General features: G+C 37.7%; 1 protein-coding gene across 1 annotated transcript in view; it reads right to left on the reverse strand.

Annotated features, from left to right (window-relative positions):
* LOC102853329 (UDP-glucose:glycoprotein glucosyltransferase 1-like) overlaps positions 1-16,907 on the reverse strand; it is a gene marked incomplete at its 3' end in the record, with an annotated part of 247,403 nt that overhangs the window by 116,631 nt on the left and 113,865 nt on the right. The window contains exons 8-10 of the mRNA XM_006903121.1: positions 6,579-6,679; positions 4,921-5,020; positions 2,377-2,437 (exon numbers count right to left, since the gene is read on the reverse strand). Of these exons, the coding sequence (XP_006903183.1) occupies positions 2,377-2,437; positions 4,921-5,020; positions 6,579-6,679 (262 nt within the window). The remainder of the gene's footprint in view (positions 1-2,376; positions 2,438-4,920; positions 5,021-6,578; positions 6,680-16,907) is intronic.

Below are 16,907 nucleotides of genomic sequence, written 5' to 3' on the forward strand. Positions count from 1 at the left end.
GACATCAAGAAAGTAGTAAAGCAGGCATCAGAAGGGCCTCTTAAGGGCATCCTGGAATACACTGAAGACCAGGTTGTCTCCTGTGACTTTAATAGTGACACCCACTCTTCTACCTTTGATGCTGGGGCTGGCATTGCCCTGAACGACCACTTTGTCAAACTCATTTCCTGGTATGACAATGAATTTGGCTACAGCAACTGGGTAGTTGACGTGATGGTCATGGCCTCCAAAGAATAACAGCCCCTTGGAACACCAGCCCCAGCAATAGCACTAGAAGAGAGAGAGACCCTCAGCTGCTGGGGAGTCCTTGTCCCCACTTGCTCTTCCCACACACTGAGAATCTGACATCCTTGACACAAGTTTCTATCAAATCCCCCTGAGAAAGGGGAGGGGCTTGGCGAGCCCATCTTGTCATGTATCATCCATAAAGTACACTGTACTCAACCCCTCCCCCCAAAAATTACTTTTGCAGTGGGAAAAAAAGTTTTTTGACAGCAGATTTTACTAATGCAAAACATCTTCTGATTTCTTCAACATAGCTACCAAGTGGGCTCATTGTGATTCAAGCAAAATGAAATTGTTGGTTAGTTCAATCTTATCTCCATCTACCTGATGGTTGCCTATTGGTTTAATGATGAGGACTTTTGTTTTCTCAATGTTGAGATGTAATGTACATTGAAGGGTATAGTCTTTGTACTTCTACAGTAAGTGCTGCAAGTCTATAGTAAGGGCTTCAAGACACAGTAATGGAGAATTCCTAACAAGAAACTTGTGGAATTGATAAAGTTAATTGAAAGATTTAAGATCACAGTATCATGAGATAATTTAGTTAAGTGGTATAATACAATTCATAAAGTTAACTTTCTATACTCACCCTAGTTTGGTGAGTAGCATGTGAGGTCTTATAAGCTTGCAGTCTACTAGGATACAATTATCAGTCTCTACTCATCTAAAGTGAAAGAAAACAAAGGAAACTAAAGATTGAAGGAAGAACTAGCCCACATGATTGTAGCTTACACAAATCATGACCTCTTTAGCCATGACCAACTGTCCTGACCAGGGAGATGTACATATTATTGTTTTATGTAGTGACTGTTCTTTTTACTTGAGATGTTTTCAGAATGGCTACCTGGAATACTAATGCCAGAGGCTGGCAGAATGGAAGGGGAGGGGCTCATCCTTGATGAATGAAGATGAGTAATAAAGTGGAAAAAAAACCACACAATTGTCCTTTGAGCTATTTTAGTCCTTTGAAACCTATGCCTTATAAACTGTCGCTCTCTCCTGTGTCCTTAATTGGGATCCTTACTGTGTGTTTTTGTTCACTATATAAGCCTGTCAAAGATATAAAAAAACAAAGCCAACTTTAGAAAGCAGAGAGCAACCCCTGTCTGTCCCTGGTAAATACATCCTAATAAAACTCTTTAGATTTTGTTCTGAAACCTGAGTCAACTAATTGGGTTGCATCACTCCAAGGAAAGGAAACTCAAAGTTTTGAGTAACACAGAGACTGAAGGAAAGGCAAAGACAATTACCTAAGATACTCTCTTACCCTAAAATTGAAGCTATTACCGAGCCAACCTTTCAGTCAAACAAAAAGAGTATATTATAAAATTATCACTATTACCCATGTCCCTTAAACAATTACACAAGACCAGTTTATCTTTAATCAAAAGGGAAAAGAAGACAAAGAAAAAAGAAGGTAGTTTAATAGAAACAGAACAAACAGAAAAATATTAATGAGAAGGTTAACACAAGTTGAAAATGGCAACTAGTATCACAGAGCAATCTGAAAAAACCCAAACTGTTATACAGGTGACTGTTTCACTGTGCACTTTCAACTATGAGAAAAACAAAAAGTCATAATCATAATGTAAGAAGTGACAAGAGAAAACAGTATGGCTTCAGACTTGTCAATGAAAATGCAAGTTTGAAGGAACAACACTTTCACATTTTTAAATAACCTCCAATCAAGAATTCTATTATCTTGCAAAGCTATTAGTAAAGAATTAATAACAATTAACAAGAAGTGAGACATGAACTTGACGAAGTCTCAAAGCACAAAATTTTCCTACCCCAAAAACCAGCTAAGAGTTGAAAGTGCTTGCCTCTGAGAAAGGGTGCAGGGTAGGGGGTAAAACACAGCAGGACACTGCTTCTGGCTTTCTAATCGACCAATTAACACCACTGGAGTATGAATTCTTTTCATATTCAGCTTTGCTAGAAAGTAATGCTATAACAAATATTACAGAAAGAAAAGAGTACACATGTGTGTCACGTAGGACAAAAGGAGAAAAACACTCTTAAAGGTCACTACTATAATAACGATATCTTGATACATGAAAATGGATCAGTATTTTACACTGGTGAAATTACCTTCTGATTTTCTTCCACTTCAGTTCTTAGTTCCAGACTCACAGCTGTTTTTGTTATTGCTCTAATAAAGTAAAACCATTAAAGTAAGTAAATATGTGACATACATGCCCTTCAATTTCCTTTTATATAAGTATTAAGCATTAAAAAAATCACACAAAAAAACCCTGAATAGAGCTCTCCTTCAAATTTAGCACATCTTGATCGACATCTCTGAATCATTATTGCCAAGTGGTGCCAAAAGCCGACATGCAGGCTGAGTGGAAGCTGGAATGTTGACATGCCTCCAAGTCTATAGTTTTTTTAAATGCACACACATAGACTCTCCTTCATAGGGTCGCTATGAGTCACCTGCGACTCGACGGCACTTAACAACAATAATATCAACACAGAGAGAGAGAGAGAGAGAGAGAAAGATCAGCTGGCCCAGTGGACAGAAAGCGATGCTGCCAATGTATGCAGAGCAGGCACCACCACAGCACGAGCAGAGTTGGGACAGGTGGATAAAGCTGACTACATGCTCCTATCGAGAACCTCTCTCTCAAGGAAATTAGAAGATGCATCGCCATGAAGACCTCTGATGAACACCTCCTTCAAAACTAGCCCCTTTGGATCCATTGCCCTAAACCAATAATATTCTGGATTAAGTCTGTGCTTGGTTGTGGTTGAATGTAATATGCACAATAAATCAACTCTTTGCTGTCTTAGCTGAAGAATCAAGGAGAGCAAAAATTGAATGGAAAAACTTTGGGTTTTAAAACAAATATATTCCCCCTCTGTAAGATAATGTGTATTTTTTTTTTATTACTACTAGACATAACAAAAGAAAACTAGTAAAAATAGCACCATTTAAAAGCAAGTGTAAGTTGTTTTCACCTTCTTAATTTAATATATGGAATTTTATTCCTATAAAAGACTCCAAAAAAATTTAAAAAAGAGATCTCTAGCTATCATACACCAGAAGATAATCTTAATAAGAGAAAAGCAAAAGTTTGTTTATCCTACTTAAATATTAGAGGAAATAGTTTCAAGCAACACAATGGACTGAATATGACAATTTAGTATATGACTCTTAAATCTTATTGACAAATCATATTTCAAAACTAATAATCAAACACATTTTTTTAACAAAAATTTTATACTCTAAGTCAAAACAGTGACTCAAGAAAAAAGATTACAAGCATTTAAGTCATTGTTGTTGCTTTATCATAAGTTAGAATCTAATCATACCTGGTCCTCCCACAGGTTTTCAGAGAGATTAAATTGCATGCGTGATGGCTCACCTTTATCCTGGAACAGCTGGTACATTAGAACTGCATATTTGAGTTGGCAATTAAATTTCTTACCACTAAACCACCAGAGTTCCTCATTAAGCCAAACTAATTAGGCCAAACTAACTTAATGAGTTCCTCATTAAGCCAAACTAACTAAGGGAGCTCTGGTGGACTAACAGTAATGAGCTGTGCTGCAATACCAAAGGCATGCAGTTCAAATCCACCAGGCAGCTCCACAAGAGAAGGATGGGCAAACCAGTCTCATGCAATTAACTGCCTCTGAAAACCCACTGAAGGGTTAGCTATGGGTTGGTTCAACAGCACACAATAATAGCAGTGACTAAATAAGTCATTAATTTGACTTAATTTTATCAGTTGGTATTAGACTTTTAAAACAATTTTGCTTTGGCAACTTTACACGGTTGAAAGAATGTCAAGAAACTGTCATTTATTACAGGATTCTGTCACCATCAACTTGTACCACAGCCTTTGTGACTCTCTGTTTCAGCATAAAACATTTCATAAAGAAAAATTACAATCTGTGCAAGACTTCATTCAGACTAATTACATATACACACACTGTTTTGGTGGTGGTGGTGAGTATCATTGAGTCAGAATTAATCCATAGTTGACCCTTCAGTGGGTTTTCAGAGGCAGTTCATTACACAGACTACTCATCCTTCTCCCCCAGAGAAGCTGATGGATTTGAACAGCATGCCGTTGGGAATGCAGCACAGCTTATTGCCACTAAGCCACCATAGCTCCCTATACACACACTACATTTGGTTAATTCATTAGATCCTCAAAGGTAGACATTAGACCCATTTCACTGCTGAGAAAATTAAGGCTAAGAGAATTTTTTGTATAAAAGTTACACAACTATTGAGTAACAGAGTCTCCACATATCTCTTAAACCACATAATGCATGGTATTTGCTTTGTTTCAGACAAACCTGCACTATTAGTAGTGTGGCAATAGTAATTACGTTATTGTGTGCTACTGAGTCAGAACCAACTGATACCTGATCCTCCAGCAGATTTTCAGAGGTAGTAAGTCACACAGGAGGAGGCAGCTCATCTTTTCTCTGCACAGCACCTGATGGATCTGAACTGTGCACTTCTGTGTTGGCAACTCAACTCCTTACCACTAGGCTCCTTACTAAGTAATATAGAACTTTAATTTTTAAACATTTTAATATTTTAACTAATTCATTTGCATAAGATAATTGGGTATGATGTTAAAGAGAACTTCTCAAAACTTTACTCAATATTACCTTGCTTTTGTAGGGAAATTTTGACTAAGGTCCTTCATAACCACCAAAGCCAACTCAACAGGAGCAGCCAGGATTCTAGCAGCAGTCTGGAAACTTAGATCTGTAAAAATTATAAATATAACTTGAAGTATATCAATCTAAGAAAAATTTGTGGAAAAAACCCCCACATATTAATTCCTCACTATTTTCTCATAATTAAGAATGCCTTAGAATGTGATCATCAGAAATGATGACTTTGGTTCTTTCCATTTACATTCATTTCATAGCTGCTTCACGGGCGCAGTGTAACAGTTCCTCAGTTCATCTGCTTAAAACGTTAGGTTACATACATACAATATTGTTAGCAGCTGTCCAACTAGCCTCCTCTCTCGTGGTGACTCAGTGTACAAAAAACCAAAACAAGCAAACAAACAAACAAAAAACCAAACCCACAAAATCAAACAAAAAATAGCAATGACTGATTGCAAATCATTTTCATTGTAATCAACAGGACTATCATTGCATCATTTTACAAAATAAGATCGCTAGGACTTTTTTCCCTAGTTCACCTTAATCTGGAAGCTACCATTTAAAATCTCTTCAACATCATAGCAGCATGCAGTTCTACTGTGACAGATGGTTCAAGGTGATGTGAGCCTTGATTAAAACCAAGGCCTCAAAAGAAAGGTAAAACATTATTAGCACCAAACCACAATGCTTCATGCTAGCACATGGAATGTAAACTACATAGACTCCAAACCCTTTGCCTCTTTTGAATTTAGTACCTACTGCAAAGTATAGTAAAAAGAGTTGGTAAACTACATTAGGGAAAATAAACTTTTTTGAAACCAAAAATCATATATGTACACCTTCCTATGTTGACATGCCTCCAAGTCTATAATTTTTTTAAATGCACACACATAGACTATCCTTCATAGGGTCGCTATGAGTCACCTGCAACTTGACGGCACTTAACAACAAAAATATCAACACAGACGGAGAGAGAGAGATCAGCTGGCCCAGTGGACAGAAAGCAATGCTACCGAGCCAAAGGTGGGTGACTTTTAATCTGCGGCCCTCGGGCCTGTCTTTTTATTTTTTTTTTTCTATTTTTGTTCAGACATTCCTCTATGTCGTATAGCGCTGGTGTACAAGTTGCCATACATTGGTCACTTGTGGTTGCTGTGAGGCTGAACTCTGTGTCAAATGCGTTAACGGCTGGTTACCCAATGGTAACCAATGGGGTGGAGCTCCCCGATGAAAACAAGCTTGGAAGGAGGAGTGGTGCCCACTTCCATAATAGCTTGCCTCCGGAAACCCTATGAACCTGGAGAGATGATGAAAGGCACCCAAGCATCCGTCGAGGACTCTCCTTCATAGGGTCGCTATGAGTCGCCTGCAACTCAACGGCACTTAACAACAACAAAAACAACACACAGAGCAATACAACAATTGAGACAAAAACACTATCAATAATACGTACTTATGTACATGGTTACAAACAGAAATGTTTCACACAGCTATATACTTCCCTTTCTTCCATGATTAATCATAATTACATATTACAGCTGTGGCATTTTTTTAAAATATGTGGACATAAAAAATTCACATCTGCATTTTTTGTTAATTTATCACATAATGGCAAAATGCAAGCCACTAGTTTCTGAAATTTTTACTACCTTGCAATTGCCAGACTTTCAAAGGTGCCATTTCATTGGTACTCTCCACGAGATGCTTTCTGAGTTCTTTCAATGGTCCCTCCAGGTCATGGTGCAGATCTCTGAAAGGTAAAACAGTCTAAAATAAGCAAAAAAAGGTCTTTGCTAGCTCAAAGCACACAGAGACCAAAGTTATTGCTATGATTTACTTTTCCCCTTCTAACATTAGGAAAAGGGAGCTCTGAACTGGAAACATGAAAGCCACTTGCTGTTGCAACTCAAATCAACAGAACTTCACAGGAGAAAGATGGGCAATTGCCTCTTCTAGATTTAAAGCCTTGGAAACCCAATGAAGGTAAGCTATCAGTAGGTTCTGAAATGGAAACTGGTAAATATCTACAATAGATGAATTTAAGTACTATATTTCCTTTTAAAAAAAATTGGAAGCAGGAGTGGCAACCACTTCCTAAACAACATGCCTCCGGAACTCGATGAACTTTTATAAATGTTGATAGTTGTAGAGGAGATTCAGGCCTTGTGTTCACTATAGGGTCACTATGAGTCATGCTCAACTCAAAGGCAATTAACAACAGCACCAACAATGTAAAATTTCGATCACTATAATACCAACTCCCTAATAGGAACGGGGAGATAGAAGAGCAGGAAACAAAGGAAAACACAATTTTACCTATATAGAATGTCATTCCCCGCCACCTCAAACAACAGTAAAAACAGAAGGTTGAGTGGAGGTGAGTAAAACTACAGAAGTGGTGGGGCCTGCTACAAATCAGAGAGCTAGAAAGTATTCTGTGGGCCTGCTGCAAATCACAGAGGAAACTAGAAAACCATGTGCTGGCTTCCTGAAAATCTTAGAGTCAGAAAGCTGTGTGCAGGCCTGTTACAAATCAGAAAGCTAGAATGCCGTGGTACAAGGCCATTTTTGCCGATGACAAATGAGGTAACAAGAATCAAAGGGGAAACACAGCTCTTCTTAAAGCTCCATGTGTTTATGCTCAAGATGAAAATTAATCCGTTTAGGAAAGAGATGTGTTTATACATACAAAGCAAAGAACAATTCAGTAAATCTTTTGCAAAGTGGAAAAAAAAAGCCAAACAAAACATAAGCAACCCAAACAAAACCAGAGTAACCTGGGGAAAGGTAACTCATATTCTTTATCAAAGAAATAACAGGTACAATTATCATTGCTGTTAGAGGCCAACACAGCCCGCTATGACTATAGTAACCCTAGGGATAGATTTTAATAACAGTCAAGAAATCCAAACACAGGTTGTATTGCAAAAGAAAGCTATCAGTGATTTCCATCAAAGTTTTAAAAAATAAGCAAATAAGTGTAAACATGGTGTACGTGATCCAAATCATGGATCAATTATTACCTATGCATCTGCAAGTTAAGACAGTGAATAAAGATGACAAGAAAATTAAATGGCTTTTACTTGCAGTGTTGGAGAAGAGTCTTGAATATACTCTGGACTAACAAAAGAATGAGAAATTTAACTAGGAGGAGGTGCAACCAAGGTACTCCTTAGAGGCAAAAATGGTGACATTTCTCACATACTTTGACCTGTTGTCAAGAAGAGCTACTCCTTGGAAAAATATTATGATGCTAGGAAACGTAGAGGCTCAGCAAAAGAAAGGAAGACCTTCGAAGAGATGAACTGCCACAGGGTCTATAACAGGCTCAAGTATGCCAGAGATCACAAGAATGGAGCAGGACAAGAGGAAGGTTCCTATGTGTTGTTCATAGAGTTGCTATGAAATTCTTGACAACTTCAACCTTTCTCCATCTATTATGAAATTGCATATTAATCCAGTGCTGAAGACTTCCTTTCTTGATGTTCAGATGTAACTCATATTGAAGGCTGTATTGAAGATTGTACTCTTTCATCTTCTTTAATAACTGTTTCAAGTCTTCCTCATTTTCTGCTAGCAAGGCTGTGTCATTTGACTAACACAGGTGTTCAATGAGTATTCTAATCCTAATGCTATAATCTTCATCATAAAAGCACGCTTCTTAAATTATAGGCACAGCATACAAATTAATTGTTGTTGTTGGTAAATGCCGTCAAGTTGTCTGCGACTCATAACGACTCTCTGTGCAACATCCCTAAACCCTGCTCTATCCTGTGCCAATCTTATTGTCTGTGACACAACCATCCCAATTATCCTAGTCACTGAATCAATCCATATCGAGGGTCTTCTCTTGTGCTGTCCCTCTACCCTCCCAAGCATGAGGTCCGTCTCCAAGGATTGCTTCCCGCCTTGCAACAGGTCCAAAGTATGTCAGACGAAACTTCAGGAGTAGTAGCCTGGTCTCACCCTCTCTAAGATGAACCTGTTTGTTCTCCTAGCAGTCTATGGTATTCTTCTCCAGCCCCACAGTTCAAAGGCATCAATGGTATGATTAGGTATGGGGGGAGAAAAATACAACACTGATGCACATCTTTTTTTATTTTGAACCACCGTGCTCCCTTCTTTTGTTCATTCAACTGCTTGTTGGCGTAGTTATAGTTTTCATATGACCAAACAGAAGTCACGGATTCCCATTCTTCTCAATGTTATCCACAATTATGTACCACACAGTCAAATGCCTTTGTATAGATAATAAAACACCAGTAATCTTCTTTCTAGTACTCTCTTCTTTCAACCAATATCTATCAGCAATAATATCCTTCATACCATGACCTCTTCTGAATCTACTCTGAATTTCTCTACCAATGTACAGTTTAAGCCATTTTTAAATACTTTTCAGTAATATTTTACTTCCATGTATTATTAATGATATTGTCTGATAATTTCTGCACTCTGTTGGATCTTTTCTTAGAATCGGAGATAATATAGATTTCTCTGTAAACTTATAAGGCATCTGTGTTCCATATTTCTTGGGATAGGTCAGTAAGCACATCCAGGACTGTATTTGCCTGATGAATCACGAAAACTAGTTTCCATCAATCCTTTGGGTCATATGTTTTACCAGTGCCTTCAGTGCATCTTAGATTTCTTCCTTAATTACCACTGGTTCTTGATCATACACTACTTGCTTAAATGTTTCAGTGTCAACCAATTATTTTTCATACAGTAATTCTGAGCTCATTTCTGATGCTTCCTACATCATTCACAATTTTGTTCATATTCTCAAGAATAAATTTGATGCACTAAATCCTAATAATCAGAAGAATTGTGGAATGACATTAAAAGCATTATCCATAAAAAAGGCAAGAGATCATTACAAAAAACAAGAGAAAAGACCAAAATATTTTCACAAGAGATTATGAAAATTACATAAGAATATAGAAGAGGAAGAAACAGAAATAAAAAAGAAATACTAAAGTAAAAAAGATAAAGAAAAGGTATCAAAAGGCAGCTCAAAAAGACAAGCAAGTATAATAAATAGCAACCATCAATTCTGGGTGGTAAATAGATCAATAAATGATACATTATCCACTATATGTGCTAAATTTCTTTAAAAAATTTGAATAGGTAGGCAGAAGAGAAAGCACTCTCAAGAACACATACATATTCTCTCTTAGTGATAGGATAGTATGGAATATGGAGAAGTATACACAGCTTGACCAAAGTAAAAAAGACATCAAAAGCGTAAAATAGAAAAGAATGATAAAGAGCTCTTATGGGATGGTGTATAAATTGTTGAGCTGCTACCCAGAAGGTTGACAGTTCATATCAACCAGCTGCTACAAAGGCGAAAAATGAGCATTTGATAGATAGATAGATAGATAGATAGATAGATAGATAGATAGATAGATAGATATAGATAGAGCAAGCCTTGGAAACTCAAAAAGGAAGCCTATGGGTTGAAAATGGGTTTGGTAAATTTCCCATTTTGCAAAAACAACCAAAATAAACACATGTAATTATAAAAATATGTATATACTACTAAAGGAGTTACAAAATGTGGGTATATATGTACAAACAGGTAGATAGATCTACAGGTATGGTCATAGAGATATGCCCACATATCAATGTATGTAATAAACCATCCAGAGAACACAGATACAATCACATAAACATACCAACACCTTTAGAGGCTAGTTCCATGGATTAGAAGACTGAGAATGATAGGCTCAAGAGACACTGAACATAATGGCATCTACATTTCAAGATGATGGGTAGCCTTTGGGGTCTTAAAAGATACATACCTGGATCAAAAGACAAAAACAGCGACCAAAGATTCAGAGAAGAGCAAAACTACAGCTCTTCATCCTACACTACCTACTTCATCCACCTATTTTTATCAGCAGGCTACCAGTAACAACCATCCTGCTTAGGACCACAACGAATTTAAATAGGATGAAAGAAAAACATGACACAAAAAAGAATATCAGCTGTGACTAATAAGCATATTCCAGAAAAATCATCTAAAGAGACCAAGTGGCCAAAAATTACTCTATAGTAAAGATGAGATTGTAAGAGAGCTAGAATGCAAGAGTGCTGCAAAGGGGAAGGTTAAGGGTAAAACCAGAACAAAACGAATGAAATGAATGGCACATTACAAAACTTTAACCAGTATCTTTACAATTCCCTATCTACCAGATTAAGTGTACAACAGTAATTCAAAAGACTGAACAAAAAACTTATTGGCTCCTGAATTTATGTGAGAGGAGAATAAACAAATCAGAAAAAGAAAATGAGAATCACTGTGCGATTTAATCAGTATTTAAACTATTCATATACAAAGCAGGTAATGGGGTTTATTTTATTTTTACTTTAATCAAAGTTTCAGGAAAAGTTGGATTTTCATTCATTTATGGTTCCACATTTTCCTCCCTACAGCTCCAGTTCACTTAAAAAGAAAAAAATTCACTGTTGCATACTTTCCTCCCGTGCCCCTTCTCCCCGCCAGTCCACTTTGCTATGCACCTCTTATTCTGGACTTTTGTCATACAAATAATGCCTAAATATATATTCCTTTTAAACAGTTCTTTCCTTCTTCGGCTCCAATGCACTGTTCCTTATTTAGTTGCTCTTTTCTTAGTTGCTTCCCAATCCCCATGTCTGTCCCGTTTTATAACACTGCTGTTATACAGGATTTTTTCTTTTGTGACTAAGATATTCCACACAGCATAATGCCTTGTAGGGCCACCCATGTTGTGTAATAGTTTATGGGTTCCTTGTTTTTCAGTGGTGCATAGTATTCCATTGTAAATATAGCAGTTTTTCTACCTATTCATTTGTTGATAAGCACTTGTGTTGCTTCCATCTCTTTATTACTGTGAATAACAAAGCAACATATATGGGTGTGCATACATCCACTGGGGTGGAAGCTCTGGTTTCCTTAGGGTATATTCCTAGTAGTGGAATTACTGGGTCAAATTGTATTAATATTTGCTTTCTGAGAAAGCACCAGACTGCCTTTCATACTGGTTGTATCATTTTACATTCCCTAGAGCACTGAATAAGAGTTCTAATCATTCTCCATAATCTGGTTAGCATTTGTTGTTTGCTGTCCTGTGTAATTTTACTATTGTTACTGGGGTGAGACAGTATTTCATAGTTGTGCTGTTTTTCTTTTTTTCACAAAAACAATTGTTGTTGTGTGCTGTTGAGTCAGTAGTCACTCATAAAACTCCTATGTACAACAGCTCTGCACTCTGCTCTGTCCTAAATTAACTTAATCATCTCCAACACACCTAATCCCATTACTCCAGTAACTGAGTCAATTAATCTCTGCAACAGTCCTCCTCTCTTGCACTATCTTTCTACCCTCCCAAGCATGATACCCCTTCTCCAAGAACTGGTCCCTCCTTACAATATGCTAAAAGTATGTCAGAGAATCCCTGCGTCCAAGAAGCAGGAACAAACAAATCTGTTTGTTCTCCTAACGGTCCATTCAAGACTCTTCTCCAGCACCACAGCTCAACGACATCAATTCTCTACCATCCCTAGTCATTGTCCAGTTTTGTGATGGATAACATGTAACTGTAAAGATCATGGCCTGGATAAGGCACACTTTCATCTCCAGACTGACATTGATGCTCTTCAGTACTCAAGAAAGGGCCTTGACAGCAGACTTTCTGGTACGATTCGTCTTTTGATTTTCTGGCTGCTAGTACCAAGAGTGTTGACTGTGGAGGCAAGCAAACTGAAACTGTTAAGAATCTCAATCTATTCACCATCTATCATGATGCTGCCAATTGGCCCACTGGTCAGAATCTTTGCTTTCTTGATGTTGAGTTTCAGTCCTTATTAAAGGCTGCAGTCCTTGAACCTCTGTAGTAAGTGCATGAGGTCCTCCTCAGTTTCAGCAAGCAAGGTTGCATAATCTGCGTAACGCAGGCTGTCAATGAGTATTCCTTCAATTGTAATGCCACATTTCCTCCTCATAGATGCCACATTCCAGCCTCCCAGATCTGGTCTGCATATATATTGAAAATGAAAGAAGACAGGACACAAGCCTGGTGTACATGCCCCCCAATTTTGAACCATGCAGTTTTTGCTTTCTCTGTTCTGATGACCACCTTCAGATCCAAGTATAGGTTTCGCATGAGCAAATCTAGTTTTATAGGATTACCACTCGTCTCAGTTACCCATAGTTTTCTTATGATGCTCACAGTAAAATGCTTTTCCTTCATCAATGAAACACAGATTCCTCAGGTACTCTCTGCTTTTATCTAAGATCCATCTGACATTACCTGTAATATCCCTAGTACCACAGCCTCTTCTAAACCCAGCCTGCAGTTTTAGCAGTTCTCTATTGATGCGTTGTTTTGGATAATTTTCAGCAGACTCTTGCTTGCATGTGATATTAATGATATTGTTTGATAATTTCTGCTCTGTTGGATCACCTTTCTTTGCAATGGGAACAAATATGGATCTCTTCTAGTCAGCTGGCCATGTGGTTGTCCTCCAGATTTCTTGGCGAAATTTGTTGAGCATATCCAGTCTGTTGAAAAAATGTCAATTAGTATACATCAATTCCGGGGGCCTTGCTTTTTTTTTATTCCTTCAAAACACTTGAACTTGGTCCTTAATCACCACAGGCTCTTGCTTATACGTTGCTTCATGAAATTCTTCTGTGTCTGCCAAGTCCTTTCAGTACACTGACTCTATAGAATCCTTCCATCTTCATTTAATGTTTCCTGGATCATTTCACATTCTGCCCAAAGCATTATTAAGTACTGCAACTCACATTTCATTATAATTCTTTGTCTTCCCACGCTGCCCTTTGAAATCTTCTGTTCAGTTCCTTAATTTCTCTATTTCTTCCCTTTGCTTTGGCTTCTTGGCACTCTAGTACAATATTTAGAGTCTCGACTGACATCCATTTTGGTTTTTTCTTCCTCCTCTGTCTTTGTAATGACCTTTTACATTCTTCATGTATAGTATTCTTTGTATTCTCCCATAGCTCATCAGGTCTTCGGTCATTAATGTTCAAGTCCTCAAGCCTGTTCCTGAGATGGTTTTGAAATTCCTATGAGTTAGACACAAGGTCAAATTTTGATTCTCGTGGATTTAATTTTCATTAGCTTCAGCTAGAACTTACATATGAATAGTTGGTGGTCTGTTCTACAATCCCTATCTGGCCTAGTTTACGCAACAGAAATTGAGCTTCTCCAGCGATGCTGTCAACAGATGTTATCAATCTAATTCCTATGCATACATCAGGTGAAATCCATGTGTATAGTTTGCATTTATGTTTCTAATAAACGGACTTGCAATCAATAAATCATTAACTGTACAGAATTCTATCATGTCCCTCCAGCTTCATTTCTCTCATCAAGTTCATGTTTTCCAATTACTGTTCCTTCTTCTCTGTTCCCAACTTTTGCATTCCAGTCACTTATAATTACTAACGTGTCTTGATTGTCCAATTAATTTTTGACTGCAAAAGTTGGTAGAAAGCTTTTATTTCCTCCTTTTGGCTCTAGTTGTTGGTAAATATGTTTCAATGATAATAGTAGTCACTGGACTTCCTTGTATGCATATCAACATTATCCTGTCATTCAAAACACTGTATTTCAAGACCAATCTAGAAATTACTTTTTTTAACTATCAAAGCAACCCCTTTTTTTCACCCTTTCATCTCTGTCATAGATCATATGATGACTGATTCAAAATGACCCATACCAATCTGTCTCATTTCCAAATATATCTAGTATGTCAATATTTATGCATTCCATTTCTTTCTTAACAATGTCCAATTTTCCTACATTCATTTTTCTCACATTCCACATTCTAATCACTAGGGTCTGCTTATAACTGTTCCTCCTCCTTCGTGTTTCCATATCTGAGGGCGCAGCCTCAACTGCCATATTTGCTAGTCTAGTCTAAGTGTGCTTTATTCTACATCGGGTTTCCAAGGCTGTTATTTTAGAAGTGGATGGACAATTCTTCTTCCTGTTGTTGTTGTTGTTATGTGCCGTATTTGCAACTCATAGCGACCCTATGTACAAGAGCCCTAAACCCTGCTCTATCCTCTGCCAACCGTACTGCCTCTGACACACTCATCCCGATTACCCCAGTCACTGAATCAATCCACCTCATAAAGGGTCTTCCCCTCTTCTGCCATCCCTCCTCCCTCCCAAGAATGTTGTCCCTCTCCAAGGACTTGTCCCTCCTTGCAAAATGCCCAAAGTATGTCAGACGAAGCCACAGAAACCTTGCCTCCAAGGAGAAGCTTGGTTTAACCCTCTCCAGGATGAATCTGTTTTCTTAGCAGTCCAGGGTACATTCAATACTCTTCTCCAGCACAGAAGCTCAAGGGCATCAATTCTCCTTCTATCCTCCCTAGTTATTGTCCAACTCTCTGATGCATAACAAGCGATTGCAAAGACCATGGCCTGTATCAGACACACCTTAGTCTCCAGAGAGACACCGTTGCTCTTGATTACTTTACAGAGGTCCCTAACAGCATCTGTCTTCTTCCTAGCCTGTGTTAATTAAGAATGTTCAGATTTTAAAAAAAAAGAATGTTCAGATTTAGAACAGGATCTGACAGACAAGCACTTTACAAAAAGGAACAGATGAAAGACATTTCCCAAGTATAAAAGAAACCAGTAGATTCAGTCATGCTCTCCACCTTGGCATGTGTCTTGATCCCATACCATTCCCAGCTCTACCAGCATTCCCTTTAACTTTCAATAATCCCATTCAACACCTCTCTCATCCCCCTATCCAGCCCTTAATATGGTGGCATAGGCCTCAAGCCTTCTATGCTTCCAAATGCTTCGTGCTGCTACCAGTCTTTTCTGCAGCAGCCATATTTCTTGCATTAATTCCAAATTCTAGGTACTAGTATTAGGGAAGGCTCTCTATCTCGGAGAGTTCTAAGAACAGTCCTTTACTTTGAATTTCTGCTCCAGGACTAACTTCTTGTGGCTTAGTACCTCTTTTTTACCATTTTGCAGCACGCTGCTGTCACAGTAGGATAATTTCCCAGAAAACGGTGATGTGTCCTTTAGACCTTATATATAAGTGTGGAAGACAGGAGATTATATTATGGCCCTATCCAATGTATGCCCACACTTCCAGAAGTTTGGTGGACAAGGCCTGAGTGTTTAAATACTTTTGGACCCTCAGACCAAAAATACCAAAAAAACTATTCTATATCTGTATTTATGTCTGGTGGTCTAGTGGTAAGAAGCTGTGCTGTGAGCCTGAACGCAGGGAATTCTAACTAACCAGTCGCTCAGAGAGCGGAAATTTTGTAAGATGGAAGATTTTCTCCCATGCACTTATGAAATCCCACTGACGAGTCAACTACGGGTCAGTTCTCACTCAATGACGCGAAAAACCAACAATAATAACATGCATATGTATTTTTCTCGCAAATACATACACACATCCCAAAATAATCTGTGTAGGAACTGTTAAATGGGATCCTTATTTGTTGTATAAACTTTTACCCTATAAAAGAGAAAATTTTAAATATAATAAAATTGGAAAACACGGAAATTTTCAGTCTAAATGTTCTTAAACTTTTTAGCCACATCAATATAACTGAGGCAAACCAAGGTTAATGGGTTTGTTTTCTTCAGTTTCATCTTGAAATATACAGTATACTCCATGTAATGTTAGTAAAACAAAGGTTATCAGAAGCAAATACTATCATTTAATCAAGAAAGACATAAGACTCGATTCTTTGTGCTCTTTCAAATGCCAAAAACAAAATTAATGCTATATATAGAAAACTAAACATTTACGCAGATACTTTCCTCAGTTCCTCCAAGTGATCCATTTAAAACCAGTTATTTATAAACAGAAACCATGCAGTCAAGAAGGGAATGGAAGGACATATATCAAACACTCAAAGAATACAACTGTCAACCAAGAATACTGTACCCAGCAAAATTATCCATCAAATATGAAGGACA

The sequence above is a fragment of the Elephantulus edwardii genome, unplaced genomic scaffold (assembly GCF_000299155.1).
Source record: "Elephantulus edwardii isolate Elephantulus edwardi_28Jun2011 unplaced genomic scaffold, EleEdw1.0 scaffold00512, whole genome shotgun sequence".
Classification (NCBI taxonomy): domain Eukaryota; kingdom Metazoa; phylum Chordata; class Mammalia; order Macroscelidea; family Macroscelididae; genus Elephantulus; species Elephantulus edwardii.